Source organism: Heteronotia binoei, chromosome 13 (genome assembly GCF_032191835.1).
Source record: "Heteronotia binoei isolate CCM8104 ecotype False Entrance Well chromosome 13, APGP_CSIRO_Hbin_v1, whole genome shotgun sequence".
Taxonomy (NCBI): Eukaryota; Metazoa; Chordata; class Lepidosauria; order Squamata; family Gekkonidae; genus Heteronotia; species Heteronotia binoei.
The window spans coordinates 10,922,703-10,946,406 of NC_083235.1; the positions used below are offsets into that span (position 1 = coordinate 10,922,703).

Consider the following 23,704-nt stretch of genomic DNA (forward strand, 5'->3'; position numbering starts at 1 on the left):
GATGAAGATATTGGATTTATATCCCGCCCTCCACTCCAAAGAGTCTCAGAGCGGCTCACAATCTCTTTTACCTTCCTCCCCCACAACAGATACCTTGTGAGGTAGATGAAGATATTGGATTTATATCCCGCCCTCCACTCTGAAGAGTCTCAGAGCAGCTCACAATCTCCTTTCCCTTCCTCCCCCACAACAGACACCCTGTGAGGTAGATGAAGATATTGGATTTATATCCCGCCCTCCACTCCAAAGAGTCTCAGAGCGGCTCACAATCTCTTTTCCCTTCCTCCCCCACAACAGACACCTTGTGAGGTAGATGAAGATATTGGATTTATATCCCGCCCTCCACTCTGAAGAGTCTCAGAGCAGCTCACAATCTCCTTTCCCTTCCTCCCCCACAACAGACACTCTGTGAGGTAGATGAAGATACTGGATTTATATCCCGCCCTCCACTCTGAAGAGTGTTGGACTGGATGGGCCACTGGCCTGATCCAACAGTTTGGTGTAGTGGTTAAGTGCGTGGACTCTTATCTGGGAGAACTGGGTTTGATTCCCCACTCCTTCACATGCACCTGCTGGAATGGCCTTGGGTCAGCCATAGCTCTGGTAGAGGTTGTCCTTGAAAGGGCGGCTGCTGTGAGAGCCCTCTCCAGACCCACCCACCTCACAGACCCACCTGTCTGTTGTTTAGGAGGAAGGTAAAGGAGATTGTGAACTGCTCTGAGACTCTTCGGAGTGAAGGGCGGGATATAAATCCAATATCTTCTTAAATTTGTATGCCTCCCACTTCATATGGACTCTGGGCGGCTCAGTCACAATACCACAATACAATTTTGTTGTTCGGTCGCATAGTCGAGTCTGATTCTTTGCGACCCCCTGGACAAGGTCACGTCAGGCCCTCCTGTCTTCCACCATCCTCCGATGTCTGCTCAATTTCATGTTTGTTCCATCAGTAACGCTCTCCAGCCATTCCATCTTTTGCTGTCCCCTTCTTCTTTTGCCTTCTGCCTTTCCCAGCATCAGGATCTTCTCCAGGGAGTGCTCCCTTCTCATTGGGTGGCCAAAGGATTTGAGCTTCAGCTTCAGCATCTGTCCTTCCAAGGAACAAATCAGGGTTGATTTCCCTTAGGACTGACGGATTGGATCGTCTTGCGGTCCAAGGGACTCTCAAGATTCTCCTCCAGCACCACATCTCAAAAGCATCTATTCTTCTGCGCTCGGCCTTCCTTACGGTCCAGCTTTCACAGCCATACAATACAATGCAATACCTTATGGTTATAAAATCAAAACCTGTATAACCATTTATAATTAAAAAACTTAAAAATGGCACCATAAAATTTCTTACATAGGCGGCCCAGCTTCATTATAGTTCTTAATTCTCTGTATTGCTCCTATTAGGTGTCTTATAGATGGATGGTAGTGTTCAGCGACATACCAGTGGCAGCTCTCCACGCATTAGTTACTGTAGGCCTGCCGGAAAAGGTCGGTTTTACAGGCCCTGCGGAATTGGGAGAGATCCCACGGGGCTCTTGTGGCCTCTGAGAGTGCGTTCCGTAAATTAGGGTCTGCCACAGAGAAGGCCCTCGCTCGCCCATGTAGAGCATAATTTGGCCTCCCTTGGTCTGGGGATGGATAACAGATGTTGACTTCCTGAACACAGTGCTCTCTGGGGTATATATGGGGAAAGGCAGTCCCTTAGATAGACAGGTCCTTGGCCATATAGGGCTTTAAAGGTCAATACCAACACTTTGAAGTGGATTCGGTACACAATAGGCAGCCAGTACAGCTCTTCCATCGAGGGAGCCCCATTAACAACCGTGCCGCAGTGTTCTGCACTAGCTGCAGTTTCCAAGTCAGAGTCAAAGGTAGCCCCATGTAGAGGGCTGTTAAGAGCCCCATTAAGAGACGGCTGTATTTAGGAGGAGTTGAAGTCATCCAAGCAGTACACTTTAAAAGAGACTGTGAATTAAATAGAAATCCAGTAGCGCCTTTAAGACCAACGAAGTTTTATTCAGAATATAAGCTTTCGTACACGTGCACACTTCATCGGGCAATGGAATGAGGAACAGCGAGCAGGGCTACATATAAGAGGTGGGCAGCGGCTAAGAATGCAAAGTGGCACGAAGTTGGAAGGGAAGGGAAGGGAAGGGAAGGAAAGGAAAGGAAAGGAAAGGAAAGGAAAGGAAAGGAGAAAGGGAAGGAAAGGAAAGGAAAGGAAAGGAAAGGAAAGGAAAGGAAAGGAAAGGAGAAAGGAAAGGAAAGGAAAGGAAAGGAAAGGAAAGGAAAGGAGAAAGGGAAGGAAAGGAAAGGAAAGGAAAGGAGAAAGGAAAGGGAAAGGAAAGGAGAAAGGGAAGGAAAGGAAAGGAAAGGAAAGGAAAGGAAAGGAAAGGTCCCCTGTGCAAGCACCAGTCGTTTCCGACTCTGGGGTGACGTTGCTTTCACGTTTTCACAGCAGACTTTTTACGGGGTGGTTTGCCATTGCCTTCCCCAGTCATCTACGCTTCCCCCCCCCCCCAGCAAGCTGGGTACTCATTTTACCGAACTTGGAAGGATGGAAGGCTGAGTCAACCTTGGGCCGGCTACCTGAACCAGCTTTCGCTGGGATAGAACTCAGGTCGTGAGCAGAGAGTTCAGATCACAGTACTGCAGTACTGCTGCTTTACCACCCTGTGCCACGGGGCCGCTTACAAAGTTAGAATCCAGGGGCAAAATAGTGAAATCAACAAATTGAAAGAACATTTGGTCTGGATAGCATTTGTGTGGGAAACCGACAAAGCAATAACATGTCGGAATTGGAGAACAATGGTGAATTGCACTGGTGATATATTCTGTGCTATTGATATATGATGAAGAAGAATCCATTGGATTTATATTCCACCCTCCACCCTGAATCAGAGTCTCAGAGCGGCTCATAATCTCCTTTACCTTCCTCCCCCAGAACAGACACCCTGGGAGGTAAGTGGGGCTGAGAGAGCTCTCCCAGAAGCTGCTCTTTCAAGGACAACCTCTGCCAGAGCTACAGCTGACCCAAGGCCATTCCAGCAGGTGCAAGTGGAGGAGTGGGGAATCAAACTTGGTTCTCCCAGATAAGAGTCCATGCACTTAACCACTACACCGAACTGGCTCTATGAATTTTTGTAAATCTGTATTTTTGGGTTGTTGAGCACATCGTTCATCAACTGAGCTTGGAACTGGATCTGTTCTCTACGTTTGTGGTATTGGTACCTTTGGTTGCCTCCTGGAGGCTGGCCACCGTGAGCGGCCGAGTAGTCCTCCAGGCGAATACACTCAAAAGTCCACACCTTGGCAACGCCTGCAATGTGCCAAGAAAAGCTAAATTCCGCAACCGGTGTGTGTGGAACACATTTGCATAGTTACATAATGCTGAATCATTTCTTCGGCTTCTTGTCAGGGGAAGGAACAAAGAATTACGAAGCCCCGTTTCGATCCCACCGGGAGTTTTGTGCCCCCACTTCTCCGGCTTTGAAGCTGTCACTGGCGCTGCCCACGTGCTGCCAAGGGTATCTGCACAGCCGTAGAGAATGCAGGCTTGCTTTGAGATTCTCCGGAAGCCAGGCTCTGTACCCCGGACCCTACTCTGTGCGGTTTCTCTTCTTCTTCGTTTATCATTTATTATTTTGTTGACAGCCTTGTTATCCCACCGTTCTGTTCCATCAGAGCCCGAGACAGACAACTTCAAGAAGCGGAACCCTATAAAAACATGTCGTAAAGCCAATGAAGCCAGAAATAAAACTCATAATAACAACCCAGAGCCATCAATTAAAACAGAGGGCAAGAAGGAGGGGTCATTGAGGAAACACCGGGTGGAAGACAGGGATGGAAGGGGACAGATGAATATCCCTGAGGAGGGAATGTTATTACAAGATTTACGAGGCTTACAAGATTATGCGTGAAATAGAGAAGGTAGAGGAAGATGTCCTTTTCTCCCTTTCTCACAATACGAGAACTCATGAACATTCAATGAAATTGCTGAGCAGTCAGGTTAGAACGGGTAAAAGGAAGTACATTTTCACCCAAAGGGTGATTAACACATGGAATTCACTGCCACAGGAAGTGGTGGCGGCTGCCAGCATAGCTTCAGAGGGGATTGGATAAAAATATGGAGCATTCGGTCTGGGGCAGTGATGCTCTGTATTCTTGGTGCTTGCGGGGACACAGTGGGAGGGCTTCTAGCCCCACTGGTGGACCTCCTGATGGCCCCTGGTTTTTTGGCCACTGTGTGACACAGAGTGTTGGACGGATGGGCCATTGGCCTGATCCAACATGGCTTCTATTATGTTCTTCTGTGACACAGAGTGTTGGACTGGATGGGCCATTGGCCTGATCCAACATGGCTTCTCTTATGTTCTCAAATCCTTCTTCCCTCAAAGGGTGATTAACATGTGGAATTCACTGCCACAGGAAGTGGTGGCGGCTACAAGCATAGCCAGCTTCAAGAAGGGATTTGATCAACATATGGAGCAGAGATCCATCAGTGGCTATTAGCCACAGCGTATTGTTGGAACTCTCTGTCTGGGGCAAGTGATGCTCTGTATTCGTGGTGCTTGGAAGGCGCAACAGTGGGAGGGTTTCTAGTGTCCTGGCCCCACTGATGGACCTTCTGATGGTGCCTGGTTTTTTGGCCCCTGTGTGACACAGAATGTTGGACTGGAGGGGCCATTGGCCTGATCCAACAGGGCTTCTCTTATGTGACACAGAGTGTTAGACTGGAGGGGCCAGTGGCCTGATCCAACATGGCTTCTCTTATGTTCTTATGTGACACAGAGTGTTGGACTGGATGGGCCATTGGCCTGATCCAACATGGCTTCTCTTATGTTCTTATGTGACATAGAGTGTTGGACTGCATGGCCATTGGCCAGATCCAACATGACTTCTTTTATGTTCTTATGGACCCCCTGATGGCACCTGGGTTTTTTGGCCCCTGTGTGACACAGAGTGTTGGACTGCATGAGCCATTGGCCTGTTCCAACATGGCTTCTCTTATGTCCTTATAATTTTTTTTCCTGGCAGGCATCCTCTGACAGAAAAGGCTGGGTGCTTTCACACATACTAAATAACACACTTTCAAACCACTTTCAAGCTACAAGTGTTATTAAGTTTTAAGCAGAATACTTAAAAATATATGCACAAAAAAATAGAATTCATGGGGGAAAGCACAACTACCCCCCCCCCAAGAAAACAGGGAGCAAAAAAAATGAGGGGGGGGAATATATTTTTACTTTCATTCAGGGGTGGAATTCTATCAGGAGCTCCTTTGCATATTAGGCCACATACCCCTGATGTAGTCAATCCCCCAAGAGCTTTTTTGTAAACTCTTGGAAGACTGGCTACTTCGGGGTTTGTGGCCCAATATGCAAAGGAGCTCCTGCTAGAATCCGCCCCCCCTGCTTTCATCTATAGCTAATACAACTTAATTCTCTATTCATTCTCTCTAAATATGCACAAATGGGGAGGGGGTCCCTCTCTTTTGTTTATCATTCTTTTTTGTATCTTCATCTTAAAACTTTCCACCCACTTTCGATGCCCTCTGCAACTAGATTTAGCTGTGTGTGAAATGGCCAGATGCTCTTGCAAACGGTCGCTGCAGCGGATGGAAAGTGCGTTATTTCGCGTGTGTGAAAACCCTCCCTTGGTTGAAGTACGATAAGGATGGGTTAGTCCATCTGTGGCAATAGAAGACAGCAAAAGTCAAGCAGCCCCTTAAAGACGAACAAGATTTGTGGCCGGGTGTGAGCTTGTGTGAGTTACCACTTCACTTCTTGTTGAAGCAGTCGTTCTCTGTTGTAGATTTAGTGGAAGGGTATCCTAGTATCCAACCCTTTCCCCCTGTCTCTTGCATTAACCAGTAGGAGCGCTTGGTGTGTATCCAATATGGAAATGACTGTGTTTGGGATGCAATGAAATCTCTCCGTGTGTCTCTCTGTCTCTGTTTCTGTGTCTGTGTGTCTGCCTGATAAAAGGAAGTCCTTCTTCCCCTAAAGGGTGATGAACACATGGAATTCACTGCCACAGGAGGTGGTGGTGGCTACAAGCATGGACAGCTTCAAGAGGAGTTTGGATAAATCTATGGAGCAGAAGTTCATCAGTGGCTATTAGCCACAGCTTATCATTGGAACTCTCTGTCTGGGGCAGTGATGCTCTGTATTCTTGGTGCTTGTTGTGGGGGGGACACAGTGGGACGGCTTCTAGTGTCCTGGCCCCACTGATGGACCTTCTGATGGCACCTGGGTTTTTTGGCCACTGAGTGACACAGAGTGTTGGACTGGATGGGCCACTGGCCTGATCCAACAGTTTGGTGTAGTGCTTAAGTGCGTGGACTCTTATCTGGGAGAACTGGGTTTGATTCCCCACTCCTCCACTTGCACCTGCTGGAATGGCCTTGGGTCAGCCAGAGCTATCACAGAAGTTGTCCTTGAAAGGGCAGATGCTGTGAGAGCCCTCTCAGCCCCACCCACCTCACAGGGTGTCTGTTGTGGGGGGGAGAAGATAAAGGAGATTGTAAGCTGCTCTGTCTCTGATTCAGGGAGAAGGGCGGGGTATAAATCTGTAATTCTTCTTCTTCTCTTATGTTCTTATGTCTGTCTCTCTCTCACACACACACACAAACGCACCCATTTCCAGTGTGGTGTTGACAAGAAGAACAACTCTAATAACCCCCTAAAATATGGGGGCCCTGGGTAGCCCAATCTCATCAGCTGTTGAAAGCTAAGCCAGGTGAGCCCCGGTTAGTATTTGGATAGGAGACCACCAAAGCGCAGGGTCGCTATGCAGAGCCAGGCAATGGCAAAACCACCTCTTGCCTTGAACTGGATTTCCCAGGCTAGGCCAGTCTCATCAGACCTGGGAAGCTTAGCCAGGTTGGCTCGGGTTAGTTCTCAGGGTCTTAGAATGGCTTACAATCTCCTTTATCTTTTCCCCCCACAACAGACACACCCTGTGAGGTGGGTGGGGCTGAGAGGGCTCTCCCGGAAGCTGCCCTTTCAAGGACAGCTCTGTGAGAGCACTGGCTGACTCAAGGCCATGCCAGCAGCTGCAAGGGGAGATGTGGGGAATCAAACCCGCTTCTCCCAGATAAGAGTCCGCACACTTCACCAAACAGTGCCACCACTGGCTGCTCATCCTCCCCAATGGAACAACCTCACACAGCGGATCTTGCTGAACCAAAATGAACACATGTGGAGTGTTTGAGCCAAATCTGTGCTGGCAAAGTAAGAGAGAGCTTGTGATAGATCCAGGGGTTTTGCCACATAGAATCATAGAATAATAGAGTTGGAAGGGACCTCCAGGGTCATCTAGTCCAACCCCCCGCACAATGCAGGAAACTCACAAACACCTCCCCCTAAATTCACAGGATCTTCATTGCTGTCAGATGGCCATCCAGCCTCTGTTTAAAAACCTTCAAGGAAGGAGAGCCCACCAACTCCTGAGGAAGCCTGTTCCACTGAGCAACTCCTCTAATGGTCAGGAAGTTCTTCCTAACAGAATCATAGAGTTGGACGGAACCTCCAGGGCCATCTAGTCCAACCCCCTGCACAATGCAGGAAACTCACAAACACCTCCCCCAAAATTCACAGGATCGTCATTGCTGTCAGATGGCCATCTAGCCTCTGTTGAAAAACCTCCAAGGAAGGAGAGCTCACCACCTCCTGAGGAACCACTCTAACGGTCAAGTTCTTCCTAATGTTGAGCTGGACACTCTTATGATTTAATTTCAACCCATTGGTTCTGGTCCGACCATCTGGGGCCACATGAAGCCTTCTTAAAGATACAGGTTGCCTATCATGAGTGAAAAGTGTGCAAAATGAATTTCAGAAGGCTCTCTGGAGAAGGCAAGATGGGATTGTACAGGTTGCATGCAACACGTCTTCGTGTTTATAAAAATGAGGACGCCACAGTTAAGTCTCCACGTCTTGCTCTTCTAAGGGAATTTGCTATTTCAGGACCTCGGACAGCTCTCTGTTTCCTACTTTGGACAGTTCTCTTTCCGTTCCTGGTTGCTGCCCTAGAATTAAGATTGCAGGGAGAGGCTGTTCTGACTGGTGTGATGTACATCCAAAATGGAAATCACTGTGTTTGGGATGCAATGAAATATATTTCTCTCTGTCTCTGCCTGCTGGCATCTCTCTCTCTCTCTCTCTCTCTCTCTCTCTCTCTCTCTCTCTCTCTCTCTCTCTCTCACACACACACACACACACACACACGAGATTGTTGGACATGCCTCATTTTGAGCAGGAATTCACAGAAGCGGAACTCTGGAATCTCTACATTTTATTGCGCTCTTTCTTTCTTACCCCCCCCCCCAAAAAAAACCCCTTGCTTTTTGGGCTCCATTGTTCACACCCCCTGCGAGAATTTTGCTGAACTCTTAGCTTTGACGAACTTTCTCATATTTTCCCCCACCAAAAAATAGGGGGAAATAACCAAAACATATCAAGCAGACCGATGGAAATCTTCCTCATGCCACTGTAGCCACAGAGGAGAAAGTAGTTTGAAAAGCATGATGGGAGTAAAGTTTGATGATGACAACCGTGTATGTTGGAACACCACTTGCTTAGACTTCGTAGTGGGGGAAGCTTTGCCCTTTGTAGGACGTTTGTTGGTTTCTCAAAGAAGTCTTGTTCGCCACTGTAGAAAATGGAATGCTGGACTGGAAGGAAGGGCTTCTGATGTTCTGGCCCCACTGGTGGGCCTCCTGATGGCCCCTGGGTTTTGGCCACCATGTGACACAGTGTTGGACTGGATGGGCCATTGGCCTGATCCAACATGGCTTCCCTTAGGTTCTTATGTTCTGGGTCAGCGATGCTTTGTATTCTTGGTGCTTTGAGGGGGAGCAACGGGAGGGCTTGTGGAGTTCAGGCCCCACTAGTGGACCTCCTGAGGGCACCTTGGTTCTGGCCACTTGTGTGACCCAGAGTGCTGGACTGGATGCACCATTGGCCTGATTGTTGTACTGGATGGATCATTGTTCTGATCCAACATGACTTCTCTTATGTTCTTATGTTCTGGGGCAGTGATGCTCTGTATTCTTGGTGCTTCAGGAGGGGGGTGGTAACAATGGGAGGGCTTGTAGAGTTCTGGCCCCACTGGTGGACCTCCTGATGGCACCTTGGTTCTGGCCAATTGTGTGACCCAGAGTGCTGGACTAGATGCATCATTGGCCTGATCCAACATGGCTTCTCTTACATTCTTACATCTGGGGCAGTGATGCTCTGTATTCTTGCTGCTTAGGGGAGGCAACAGTTGGGGGGGGGGGCTTCTGTTGTTTTGACCCTTCTGGTAGACCTACTGATGGCCCCTGGGTTTTGGCCACCGTGTGACACAATGTTGAACTGGATGGGCCATTGGCCTGATCCAAAATACAAAGCAGGAAGATTGCAGTTGAACAAGTCAAAAATCAATGAAAATAAACTGTTGGTGGATATGGGTTTTGACCCCTGTGTGACGCAGAGTGTTGAACTGGATGGGCCATTGGCCTGATCCAACATGGCTTCTCTTATGTTCTTATGTGACACAGAGTGCTGAACCGGATGGGCCATTGGCCTGATCCAACATGACTTCTCCTATGTTCTTCTGTGACACAGAGTGTTGGACTGGATGGGCCATTGGCCTGATCCAACATGGCTTCTCTTATGTTCTTATATGACACAGAGTGTTGGACTGGATGGGCCATTGGCCTGATCCAAAATGGCTTCTCTTATGTTCTTCTGTGACACAGAGTGTTGGACTGGATGGGCCATTGGCCTGATCGAACATGGCTTCTCTTATGTTCTTATGTGACACAGAGTGTTGGACTGGATGGGCCATTGGCCTGATCCAAAATGGCTTCTCTTATGTTCTTATATGACACAGAGTGTTGGACTGGATGGGCCATTGGCCTGATCCAAAATGGCTTCTCTTATGTTCTTCTGTGACACAGAGTGTTGGACTGGATGGGCCATTGGCCTGATCCAACAGGGCTTCTCTTATGTTCTTATGTGACACAGAGTGTTGGACTGGATGGGCCATTGGCCTGATCCAAAATGGCTTCTCTTATGTTCTTCTGTGACACAGAGTGTTGGACTGGATGGGCCATTGGCCTGATCCAAAATGGCTTCTCTTATGTCCTCATGATTTGTGAATGGGGAAAGGAAGGACTAGAGTCAGGTGGTGTTGACTGGAACTGAGGGGGGAGTGGCACCCGGTCCGCCTGCTGTATGTCTCATGACCCCCTTGTTGCTTTTTGGACAGGTTCCCTTTATGCGGCGGGGACACCCGTTGTGCTCGACTCTGACAAGGACTCCTTCTCTGCCTCTTCCATGGCTTGGTGCCCTGCTGGCCTCTACGACACCTGGTGGCCCCTTCCCCTGGGGCTGTGTAGAATGAACACAGGACACAGCTGGGACTGAGCAGGTAAGCTGAAAGGAAACCATCTTAGGCACCAAGAGCAGGCCAGTGTGGGTGGATTCCCTCCCTCCAATTGACGCCTCCCCTTTTTCTTCTCCTCCAGGTTTCTCCATCTGTCTACCAGGCTGACATAGCCCGACGCAACTCTTTGTCTCCTCTGCCTGGCATCACACAACCCGGCTAGTGGCTTGTGTCCGCCATGGGAGACATGGCCAACAGCTCGGTGGATTTCTACCCCAAAAACCAGCGGCGAGAGCTGAACCATGCGGGCGGCTTTGGGTGCACCCTGTCGGAGCTGCGCTCCCTCATGGAGCTGCGGGGGGCCGAGGCGATCCAGAAAGTCCAGGAGACCTACTCGGATGTCAACGGGCTCTGCCGGAGACTCAAGACCTCCCCCACCGAAGGTACTGCATTTATAGATGTCTGGGTAGAGCAGGCAGGCCGTTCAAATGGTTCCTCTTAGCTTCTACCATTCAGGAGAACCGTAGGCCCTCCCCTATATTGGGGAGAGGCCATGGTTCCGTGGAAGAGCTTCTGCTTGACGTGCAGAAACTCCCTGGTTCAATCCCTGGTGTCTCCAATTAAAAGGACCAGGCAGGAGGTGATAGGAAAGACCTTGGCCTGAGACCCTGGCTCAGTGGAAGAACATCTGCTTGGCATGCAGAAGGTCCCAGGTTCAATCCGCAGCATCTCCAGTTGAAAAGACAAGGCAGGAGGTGATGGGAAAGACCTTAACCTGAGACCCTGGCTCTGTGGCAGAGCCTCTGCTTGGCATGCAGAAGGTCCCAGGTTCAATCCTTGGCATCTCCAGTTAAAAGGACCAGACAGGAGGTGGTGAGTAAGACCTTGACCTGAGACCCTGGCTCAGTGGCAGAGCCTCTGCTTGACATCAGAAGGTCCCAGGTTAAATCCCCAGCATCTCTAGTTGAAAAGACAAGGCAGGAGATGATGAGAAAGACCTTGGGCTGAGACCCTGGCTCAGTGGCAGAGCCTCTGCTTGGCATGCAGAAGGTCCCAGGTTCAATCTTCGGCATCTCCAGTTAAAAGCACCAGGCAGGAGGTGATCGGAAAGACCTTGACCTGAGACCCTGGCTCAGTGGCAGAGCCTGTGCTTGACATGCAGAAGGTCCCAGGTTCAATCCCCAGCATCTCCTACGACAGGGCAGGTAGTACAGTGATGTGAAAAAACTCCATCTAACCCTCTGGAGAGCCAATGCTGATCTAAGTAGACAATACTGACTATGATGGACCAAGGGTCTGATTCAGTATAAGGCCATTTCCATGTGTGTTTGTGTATATTCATACCCACGACTTCAGGCCTGGCCTTCTAAATGACGTTCAAGGCTGATTAATGCTTGCAGCTAGAGAGCCAGTTTGATGTAGTGGTTAGGAGCGGCAGACTCTAATCTGGAGAAGTGGATTGGATTCCCAAGTCCTCCACATAGAGCCAGCTAGGTGACCTTGGGTCAGTGGGGTTGCCAAGTCCAATCCAAGGAATATCTGGGGACTTTGTGGGGGTGAAGCCAGGAGACATTGGGGTGGTGTCAGGAGCAAGGTTGTGATGAGCATCATTGAACTCCAAAGGGAGTTCTGGCCATCACGTTTAAAGGGACCGCACACCTTTTAAATGCCTTCCCTCCACTGGAAATAATGAAGGATAGGGGCACCTTCTCATAGAATTGGACCCCCTGGTCCAATCTTTTTGAATCTTGGAGGGTAGTTTGGGGAGAGGCACCAGATGCTATGCTGAAAATGTGGTGCCTCTACCTCAAAAAACAGCCCCCCCCCCGAGCCCCAGATACTCGCAGATCAATTCACTATTATACTCAAAGGGGTCTCCATAGGGAATAATGGAGTGCCCAGCAGACATTTCCATCCCCACCCCCACTTTCTGATGACCCTGAAGCAGGGGGAGGGCCTCCAACCTGGGGGATCCCCTGCCCCCACCTGGGGATTGGCAGTCCTATGGCTCAGTCACAGTTCTCCTCTCAGAGCTCTCTCAGCCCCCCAAATTAATAATAATAATACATTTATTCTTATATCCTGCCTTCCCCTGCCAAAGGCAGGCTCAGGGCGGCTCCCAGGACATGGTGTTTACCACGATTACAATAAAATACAATCAATCCTATAAAAACAATTTAAAATATAAAATATAGTTGAGTTACAGTCATAAATAAAGTTAAAAGTTAGATAAAACAATTAAACCTCGTAAGTTATTAATTAAGGTGCTACAATTCAGGATATGTATAGGATGGCTAGATGTCAATTAACCGGGTTCCATCTTAAAAGCGAACTGAAAGAGGGCGGTTTTACAAGCCCTGCGGAACTGATTCAGGTCTCGCAGGGCTCGCCCCTCCTCTGGTAGTTGATTCCGCCATTGGGGAGCCATTGTTGAGAAGGCCTGCTCCCTCGTCGTCTTCAATCTAGCCTCCCTTGGCCCAGGGATTTTTAGAAGATTTTGGGAACTAGACCTCAGTGCTCTCTGGGGGACATGTGGAGAGAGGCGGTCCCTGAGGTAGGCAGGTCCTCGGCCATATAGGGCTTTAAGGGTAATAACCAGCACCTTGTAACGAACTCGGTACACAGTTGGCAGCTCACGATCTTGTGGTGTGTAGTGCTAAAAAGAGCTGGAACTTCAGGCTTTCTGGGTCTCCTGGCTATACGACACAATGCCATATGATAATTATTATTAATATTAATTAATAATAATATTTAAAATAATTAATGTTAATTATTCTTAACGCTCAAGGCTGTTTATTGTTAGTTCTCATGTTTTAAAAATAATGTCTCCAGACCATTTCTTTAGACTGCTCATGTTTGAAGTTTTTACTGTTTTATGTATATCGAAGCCCAGCATCTGACTACAATGTGAGCCCCTGGTCTGTTCCTGGAACACTCGTATCCCTGCGAAATACAAAGCAGGAAGATTGCAGTGGAACGAGTCAAAAATCAATGAAAATAAACTGTTGGTGGATATGGGTTTTGGCCCCTGTGTGACGCAGAGTGTTGGACTGGATGGGCTATTGGCCTGATCCAACATGGCTTCTCTTATGTTCTTCTGTGACACAGAGTGCTGGACTGGATGGGCCACTGGCCTGATCCAACATGGCTTCTCTTATGTTCTTCTGTGACACAGAGTGTTGGACTGGATGGGCCACTGGCCTGATCCAACATGGCTTCTCTTATGTTCTTCTGTGACACAGAGTGTTGGACTGGATGGGCCACTGGCCTGATCCAACATGGCTTCTCTTATGTTCTTCTGTGACACAGAGTGTTGGACTGGATGGGCCATTGGCCTGATCCAACATGGCTTCTCTTATGTGACACAGAGTGTTGGACTGGATGGGCCACTGGCCTGATCCAACATGGCTTCTCTTATGTTCTTCTGTGACACAGAGTGTTGGACTGGAGGGGCCATTGGCCTGATCCAATATGGCTTCTCTTATGTTCTTCTGTGACACAGAGTGTTGGACTGGATGGGCCATTGGCTTGATCCAACATGGCTTCTCTTATGTTCTTATGTGACACAGAGTGTTGGACTGGATGGGCCCTTGGCTGGATCCAACATGGCAGCTGTTATGTTCTTAAGAGCAGAGATCCATGAGTGGTTATTAGCTACTAGGTCTAGATGGAATGCTCTATCTGGGGCAAAGATGCTCTGTATTCTTGGTGTTTGGAGGGGCAACAGTGCAAAGGCTTGTAGAGGAGTTCTGGTCCTGCCAGTGGTCCTCCTGATGGCCTTTGAGTTTTGGCCACTGTGTGACACAGGGTGTTGGACTGAATGGGCCGTTGGCCTGACCCAGCATGTCTTCCCTAATGTCTGGAGCAGTGATGCTCTGTATTCTTGGTGCTTGGTGTGTGAGAGGGAGGGCTTATGGAGTTCTGGCCCTGCTGATGGACCTCCTGATGGCTCTTGGGTTTTGGCCAGTGCACGACACAGAAGGTTGGACTGAATGGGCCATTGGCCTGTTTGGGCATGGCTTCTCTTATGTAGATCATGAAACTCCCCAATCATGCAATTGCTTGGAAGCCAGGCTTTCTAAATAAAGGAGAACTTGCTTCTTGGTAGGCAGTAGGGTTGTCAGGTTCCCCACCCCCCACACCAGCCACCAGGAGGGTATGGGGGGCAGGGTTGCCAGATCCAGGTTGAGAAGCTCCTGGAGATTTGGGGGTGGAGCCTGGGAAGGGGAGGAGCCTCAGCAGGGTCTAATGCCATAGAGTCTACCCTTCAAAGCAGCCATTTTCCGCAAGGGAGCCGATTTCTGTAGCTTTAGGCCCCACCTGGAGAATGGCATCCCTAGCAGATGCATGCAAGAAAAAGGAAGCAATACTTGGGAGTAAGTCCTATTCAGCTTAATCTTTTGCTTCGTTTATAGAATCACAGAGTTGGAAGGGACCTCTAGGGTCATCTAGTCCAACCCCCTGAACAATGCAGGAAACTCACAAACGCCTCCCCCTCAATTCACAAGACCTTCATTGCTGCCAGGGGGCCATCAAGCCTCTGTTTGAAAACCTCCAAGGAAGGAGAGCCCACCACCTCCCGAGGAACCCCCTGCACAATGCAGGAAATTCACAAATACCTCCCCCTAAATTCACAAGACCTTCATTGCTGTCAGAGGGCCATCTAGCCTCTGTTTTTTAAAACAAAATCAAAATTACATCCAAAGAGTTTCCGGCTCAACATAAGGAAGAACTTCCTGACCGTTAGAGCGGTTCCTCAGTGGAACAGGCTTCCTCGGGAGGTGGTGGGCTCTCCTTCCTTGGAGAAACCTCTTTTTTTTTTTTGTAGAGAAAGCCCAGCAGGGATTCATTTGCATATTACGCCACACCCCTGATGCCAAGCCAGCTGAAACGGTGTTCCTGGGCATTCCTGCTCTAAAAAGTCCTGAACAAGACCTGCCCTCACCTCACACCTTTCAATTTAGGATCCTAAGCATCGTTTAGGAAGGGATTCTCCACACCACCCCCCAATCATGCAGTTATTCTTTTGGGATTCTTTCACACAGGACTCTGGTGACCGACAAGCTGCTTCTTCTTCTGCTTCTTCTTCTTTTGGGATTCTTTCACACAGGACTCTGGTGATTGACAAGAAGAAGAAGAATTGCAGATTTATACTCCGCCCTTCTCCCAGAGACTCAGAGGGGCTTACAATCTCCTATATCTTCTCCCCCCACAACAGACACCTTGTGAGTTGGGTGGGGCTGAGAAGGCTCTCTCAGTAGCTGCCTTTTCAAGGACAACTCCTGCGAGAGCTATGGTTGACTCAAGGCCATTCCAGCAGGTGCAAGTGGAGGAGTGGGGAATCAAACCCGGTTCTCCCAGATAAGAGTCCACGCACTTCACCACTACACCAAACTGTCAAGAGGTGGCAATCTTAGTACATATGAGGCACACAACTGCAGTGTGTCGTCATTAGGAGTGGGAGAGGCTTAACCCTTCAAAACAAATGTCCTGAAGCCAAACCCTGCAGCAGTGAACAGGTGCTGTGCAGTGTTTCCTCTAAGCTAAGTTAGCATGAGCTAATTCACAGTTTTTTAGCCTCCGGCTCACAAATTTTTGTCTTAGCTCAGGAAGGACGTCCCCAGAGCCAAACCGATTTATGCAGTAGCTCACAAACTTCAATTCCGGTAGCTCACAAAGTAGAATTTTTGCTCGCAAGACTCCACAGCTGAGGGAGCACTGGTGCTGTGTAAGGGCATTGTCGGATTTTGTGCAGTTCCAACAATAAAAATTTGTGTGAAAAAGAAGACTGCAGATTTATACCCCACCCTTCTCTCTGAATCAGAGACTCAGAGCGGCTTACAATCTCCTATATCTTCTCCCCCCACAACAGACACCCTATGAGGTGGGTGGGACTGAGAGGGCTCTCCCAGCAGCTGCCCTTTCAAGGACAACCTCTGCCAGAGCTATGGCTGACCCAAGGCCATGCTAGCAGGTGCAAGGGGAGGAGTGGGGAATCAAACCCAGTTCTCCCAGATAAGAGTCCGCACACTTAACCACTACACCAAACTGGCTCATTCCGATTGTCTGGCTCTGCGTCGCAACCCTGGTATTCCTTGGAGGTTGCCCTTCCACATGCTATCCAGGTCCGACCCCGCATAGCTTCCAAGATCGGACGAGATTGGGCTCGCCACTGGAAACTCTCAAAGCATGACATGAGGTGCTGAGGTTATGAAGAATCGATGAGGTTATGAACAACACCCCCAAAAGCCCCGGTAAACAGTGAGGTCAAAGGGACATGAGATGCTGGGAGCACAAGACGAGATAGAATTACGTCCGATTCAAATTCAATCAAGAGGAGTGCAGAGACCATTCATAATCGCCGTAATTGCTGATAACACAGTTTCCGGAGTTTTGACTTTTATGTTAGGCTCTGGCCTTTATAGCACCACAGAGGCATGGTCTCTGGTCTCCCAGGGGTACGTTCTGTGTCACACTGGAAATATTTGCAGGCTGAGTTATACCCAGGGCTTTTTTTGTAACAGGAACTCCTTTGCATATTAGGCCACACACTCCGATATAGCCGATCCTCCAAGAGCTTCCAGTAGGTCCTTTAGGAAGAGCCCTGTAAGTTCCTGGTGGATGGGCTACATCAGGGGTTTGTGGCCCACGGGTGGAATTCTAGCAGGAGCTCCTTTGTGTATTAGGCCACACCTCCCTGATGCAGCCAATCCTCCTGGAGCTTACAGGGCTCTTCGTACAGGGCCTACTGGAAGCTCTTGGAGGATTGGCTACATCAGGGGTGTGTGGCCTAATATGCAAAGGAGTTCCTGCTACAAAAGAAGCCCTGGTTATACCCCCTTCTAATACCACGATGCCCTGTTTTGGCCAGCCCAGGCTAGCTCAATCTCAAAAACTAAGCAAGGTCAGCCCTGCCTAGTATTTGGATGAGATGCAGGGCTTTTTTTTGTAGCAGGAACTCCTTTGCCTCTTAGGCCCCAGCTGAAGGCTGGCAACACTATCTGAAAGACAGATGACACCCTACTTCTCAGGGCTTTTTTCAGTAGAAAAAAAGTCCAGCAGGAACTCATTTGCATATTAGACCACACCCCCTGATGCCACCATTATTTTGCACAGTGCTTCTTTGTAGGAAAAAGCCCAGCAGGAGCTCATTTGCATATTAGGCCACGCCCCCTGTCACCATTATTCCGCATTGTGCTCTTTTGTAGGGAGCTCATTTGCATATTAGGCCACACCCCCTGTCACCATCATTTCGCGCAGTGCTTTTTTTGTAGGAAAAAGTCCAGCAGGAGCTCATTTGCATATTAGGTCACACCCCGGTGCCACCATTATTTCACGCAGTGCTTTTTTGTAGGAAAAGGCCCAGCAGGAGCTCATTTGCATATTAGGTCACACCCCCTGTCACCATTATTTCGCACAGTTCTTTTGGGGGGTAGGAAAAAATCCAGCGGAAGCTCATTTGCATATTAGGCCACACCCTCGATGCCACTATTATTTTGTACAGTGCTTCTTTGTAGGAAAAAGCCCAGCAGAGCTCATGTGCATATTAGGCCACACCCCGTGTCACCATTATTTCACGCAGTGCTTCTTTGTGGGGGGAAATCCAGCAAGAGCTCATTTGCATATTAGGCCACACCCCCTGTCACCATTATTTCACGCAGTGCTTTTTTGTAGGAAAAAGCCCAGCAGTAGCTCGTTTGCATATTAGGCCACACCCCCTGATGCCAAGGCAGCCGGAATTGCGTTGCTGTGCATTCCTACTATAAAAACCACCCAAACAATCCCTGGAGACCACCTTCCCAAGCATCCATTTTCTCCCCAAAGCCCTGCTCCTTCTGAACCCAACCATTCTTTATTTCCTTGACGGGTGAGGAGGAGGGAGCGACCCTTCAGCATCCCAGGAACGTTCCAGCTGAGCCGCTTCCCCTGGAAGATCTCTGGCAGCCAGAAGCCAGTGGAGTCTGCTGCCCGGCTGGCAGGACGACAGAGCCTTGGCCATAGCCCACGGGGACAAGGACGATGTCGCTGCAGCCTGGCTCTGAGCCAAACCACCCCTGCACTGTTGCCAACACCGCAGGAGATGAGTCTCTTGGGTTGCCCCAGAACTCTGTTGACATCCCAACTCTGGGTGTCTGCAGGGGTGTGTCGATTGCCATCAAGTTCCAGCCAACTTGCAGTGAGCCCAGCAAAGCTCTTTCAATGCCAGGGAGAAGCAGAGGTGGATGGCCATTGCCTTCCTCTGCAGAGCCCTCCTTGATGGTCTCCCATCCAAGTACTGACCCTGCTTAGCTTCCAGCTTCTGGTGACTCCAGCAAGGGGCTTTCAAGGCAAGTGAGAAGCAGAGGTGGCTGGCCATTGCCTCCCTCTGCAGAGTCTCCCTTGGTGGCAGCCAGTTTGGTGTAGTGGTGAAGTGTGCGGACTCTTATCTGGGAGAACCGGGTTCGATTCCCCACTCCTCCCCTTGCACCTGCTGGAATGGCCTTGGGTCAGCCATAGCTCTGGCAGTAGTTGTTCTTGAAAGGGCAGCTGCTGTGAGAGTCCTCTCAGCCCCCCCCCCCCAGGGTATCTGTGGTGGGGGAAGGAGATAGAGGAGATTGTTAGCCGCTCTGAGACTGATTCAGAGAGAAGGGTGAGGTATAAATCTACAGTCGTCGTCGTCGTCGTCGTCTTCTTCTTCTTCTTCTTCTTCTTCTTCTTCTTCTTCTTCTTCTTCTTCTTCTTCTTCTTCTTCTTCTTCTTCTTCTTCTTCTTCTTCTTCTTCTTCTTCTTCTTCTTCTTCTTCTTCTTCTTCTTCTTCTTCTTCTTCTTCTTCTTCTTCTTCTTCTTCTTCCGTACCAGTCCTGCTTATCTTCCTATTTATGCCAACAGCAGCAAGGCACTTTCAAGTCTTCCTTGGTGGTCTCCTATCCAAATATGGCAATCCCAGCAAGGGGCTTTCCAGGCAAGCAAGAAGAAGACGTGGTTGGCCATTGCCTTCCTCTGCAAAGCCTTCCTTGGTGGTCTCCTATCCAAGTACTGAGCCTGCTCAGCTTCCCTCTTATGCTGATCCCAGCAAGGAGCTTTCAAGGCAAGTGAGAAGCAGAGGCGGTTGGCCATTGCCTTCCTCCGCAGAGTCATCCTTGGTGGTCTCCCATCCAAATATGGTGGCCCTAAAAAGGGACTTCCAAGACAAGTGAGAGGCAGAAGTGGTATTCCAGTGCCTGTCTCTGCAAAGGAACCCCAGTCTTCCTTGGTGGTCTCCTATCCAAATATGGCAATCCCAGCAAGGGGCTTTCCAGGCAAGCAAGAAGAAGACGTGGTTGGCCATTGCCTTCCTCTGCAGAGCCTTCCTTGGTGGTCTCCTATCCGAGTACCGATCCTGCTTACCTTCCAATTTACGAAACGACAGAAAAGATCATCTCCGTGTTGCAAAACAATATCAAAATATAATTACAATGCTTTCCATTCGCAACGTAGTATTACAATGTAATGAAATGCTGAGAGATGGAGGAAGAACAGTAGCGTTCTAGTAATGAAATGAATTAGAGAAAGCCTGGAAAACAGTGAATAGTAAAGGAATAAGGCACCATCAGACTACTGCATTCAAAATGAATAAGACGGTCCCAGAGGAAGGAGCATAAGGATCCGAAATGAGAACGGACCAGTTTTGCACCGTCGGACTGTATTGTTCGGAAAGAACCTGATATCATCTTATGGACAGTAGTGAAGCTGTGTGCTTTGGTTGGTATTTGTCACTGAATTTGTTACTGAAATTTTCATTGTAATACTATGTTGTGAATGGAAAGTACTGCAATTATATTTTGAAATTGTTTTGTAACATGGAGAGGATCTTTTCTGTCATTTCCTGATTGTTAACCTCCGTGGTCCCGGCGTTGTTTGACGACGATACTTTCCAATTTATGTCAACTGCAGAAAGGCATTTGAGAAGTGGAGGCGGCCGGCCGTTTTCTGCCTCTGTAGAGCCTTTCTTGGTGGCCTCTCCTCCAATTACTGACCCTGTTCAGCTTCAAATTTACGGCAAGCCCAGCAACGGGCTTTCAAGGCCTGCGAGAAGCAGAGGTGGTTTGCCATCACCTTCCTCCGCAGAGACTTCCTCGGTGGTTACCCATCCAAGTACCAACCCAGGTTAGCTTCCAAGGTCTTCCCAAATTGGGCTACGCTATACAGTATAAGTATAAGCTGCAGTACTGCAGTCGGAACCCTCTGCTCACGACCTGAGTTCGATCCCAGCAGAAGCTGGTTCAGGTTGCCGGCTCCACGTTGACTCAGCCTTCCATCCTTCCGAGATCGGTAAGAGGAGTCCCCAGCTTGCTGGGGGCAAAGTGTAGATGACTGGGGAAGGCAATGGCAAACCACCCCGTAAAAAGTCTGCCGTGAAAACGTTGTGAAAGCAACGTCACTCCAGAGTCGGAAACAACTGGTGCTTGCACAGGGGACTACCTTTACCTTTATACCATTCCACATCCCAACTAACCCCTATCTTTTTATTTTTTTTAAAGTGACATATACACTTAAGGAAGGCTTCTTTTGAGCAGGAACGCACAGGAATGCAGTTCTGGCTGCCTTAGTGTCAGGGGTGTGGCTTAATATGCAAATGAGTTCCTGCTGGGCATTTTCTACCCCCAAAAAAGGCCCTGCGCAGAACAATGATGGTGTCAGGGGGTGTGGCAGATGAGTTCTTGCTGGACTTTTCTTACCAAAAAGCCCTGCGTGAAACAATGGTGGAGTCAGGGGGTGTGGCCTGATATGCAAATGAGTTCCTGTTGGGCCTTTTAATGCAAAACAGCTCTGCGTGAAACAATGCTCCCTTCATCAAAGAGAGTCAAACTACCTTTTCTTTAAGATGGAGCTGGACCCGAATTCAAGACTTATGCTGTAGACTGACACAGCTACAAGACCTTGGCAAATAAAATGATCGAGGGATGTCATTGGCCTGATCCAATATGGCTTCTCTTATGTCTGGGGCAGTGATATTCTGTATTCTTGGTGCTTGGGAGGCATCGGTGGGAGGGTTTCTGGAGTTCTGGCCATGCTGATGGACCTCCTGATGGTCTCTGGGTTTTGGCCACTGTGTGACACAGAGTGTTGGACTGGATGGGCCTCTTGTCTGATCCAAAATGGCTTCTCTTATGTTCTTATGTCTGAGGCAGTGATGCTCTGTATTCTTGGTGTTTGTGGGGGGCACAGTGGGAGGGCTTCTAGTGTCCTGGCCCCACTGATGGACCTCCTGATGGCACCTGGGGGGGGGGGTTGGCCACTGTGTGACACAGAGTGTTGGACTGGATGGGCCACTGGCCTGATCCAACATGGCTTCTCTTATGTTCTTATGTCTGAGGCAGTGATGCTCTGTATTCTTGATGCTTGGGGAGGCACAGTGGGAGGACTTTTAGTGTCCTGGCCCCACTGGTGGACCTCCTGATGGCACCTGGGTTTGTTGGCCACTGTGTGACACAGAGTGTTGGACTGGATGGGCTTCGTCTGATCCAGAATGGCTTCTCTTATGTTCATATGTCTGGGACAATGAAGCTTTGCATTCTTGGTGCTTGTGGGGGACAACAGTGTGTGGGGGGCTTCTGGAGGTCTGGCCTCGCTGGGTGAACCTCCTGATGGCACCTGGGTTTGGGCTACTGTGTGACCCAGAGTGTTGGACTGGATGGGCCATAGGCCTGATCCAACATGGCTTCTCTTACATTCTTGCGTCTGGGGCAGTGATGCTCTGTATTCTTGGTGCTGGGGGCGGCAGGGCAACAGTGGGATGGCTTCTAGAGGCTGGTGTCCCTAGAACAACCTGCCACTTAAATGAAATCAGTGAAGGCACATGGTGAAAATCCCTGGAGATGCCATTTCACGGATGCCCCCTTCTGCCTCCAAAGTCCGCTCTAGGTAGAAGCCCATCAGACCTCCAACAGAGGGGTCGCCGGGCTCAGGACACTCAAAAAGGATCATTTATTTATTTTATTATTTATTACTTTAGATTTCTATCCCACCCTCTCCACAAGAGGACTAAGGGCGGCTAACAGTCAATTCAGACATCTATAATACAATTTAAAACCTTTTGTGGTGCTGTACAACTTCATAGGCGAGATCTTTCTTTTTCTGTTCATGATCCTATAATGTTCATAGCTCCTCAGCGGTGTGAGGTGGCAGTCCTCTCCCGGTTTAAGCATTGAAGGTCTGTCAGAATAGTTCAGTTTTTCAGGCCTTGCGGAATTGAGAAAGGTCCCGCAGGGCATTCCACATTTCTGGTGCTGCCACCGAGAAGGCCCTAGCCCGTGTGGAACACAGCCTGGCCTCCTTTGGTCCGGGGATGGACAGTAGGTTTTGTGTCCCTGAACGCAGTGCTCTCTGGGGAACATGCGGAGAAAGGCGGTCCCATAGCTAGGCAGGCCCCTGACCATAAAGGGCTTTCAAGGTCAAAACCAACACCTTGAAACGGACTTGGAAACAATAGGCAGCCAGATGGCTATTCTTTCTCCCTGGCTGTTGAATCTACCACCTACTTCTTTGCGAAATTAGGGGGAGGTGTTTGTGAGTTTCCTGCATTGTGCAGGGGGTTGGACTAGATGACCCTGGAGGTCCCTTCCGTGATTCTAGGATTCTTCCAGGCCCGAGTTCATCAAACAGGGAGAATGGGGGCAGAGCCGGTGGGCTTGGCTCTGGCCCCGTTTGATCCTCTGCGTCTTTTATACGCTCCCGTTGAAAGGCTCTGATGTCAAAAAGAACTCAGCTTTCCTGCTGCTTCATCGTCTGTTCCGTTCCAGCTCTGTGCCAAGCAACTAAAGGAACAGAGAGGAGAAGGGGGGGGGGATTGTATCCTGAAGTTAGGGGATGAATTAATAAAGGAAAGCAGGGAATAGGGTTGCCAAGTCCAATTTAAGAAATATCTGGGGACTTTGGGGGTGGAGCCAGGAGACTTTGGGGATGGAGCCAGGAGACAGTAGGGGTGGAGCCAAGATCAAGGCTGTGACAAGCATCATTGAACTCCAAAGGGAGTTCTGGCCATCACGTTTAAAGGGACGGCACACCTTTTCAATGCCTTCCTTCCATAGGAAATAATGAAGGATAGGGGCACCTTCTTTGGGGGCTCATAGAACTGGACCCTTTGGTCCAATATTTTTGAAACTTGGGGGGTATTTTGGGGAGAGGTACTAGATGCTATACTGAAAATATGGTGCCTCTATCTCAAAAAACAGCCCCCCCCCAGAGCCCCAGATACCCGTGGATCAATTCTCCATTATTTTCTATGGGAATAAATCTCTATAGGGAATAACAGAGTTCCCAGCAGACATTTCCCTTCCCCCCCCCCCCCGCTTTCTGATGACCCTGAAGCGGGGGGAGGGCC

The 23,704-nt window shown here is 49.2% G+C and overlaps 1 protein-coding gene across 1 annotated transcript in view; it reads left to right on the forward strand.

Annotated features, from left to right (window-relative positions):
* Positions 1 to 10,244: 10,244 nt before the first annotated feature.
* The window catches only part of ATP2B3 (ATPase plasma membrane Ca2+ transporting 3), a 141,688-nt gene continuing 128,228 nt past the window's right edge, over positions 10,245 to 23,704 (forward strand). The window contains 2 exon segments of the mRNA XM_060252485.1: positions 10,245 to 10,407; positions 10,505 to 10,805. Coding sequence (XP_060108468.1) covers positions 10,601 to 10,805 — 205 coding nt within the window. The 5' untranslated portion in view covers positions 10,245 to 10,407; positions 10,505 to 10,600.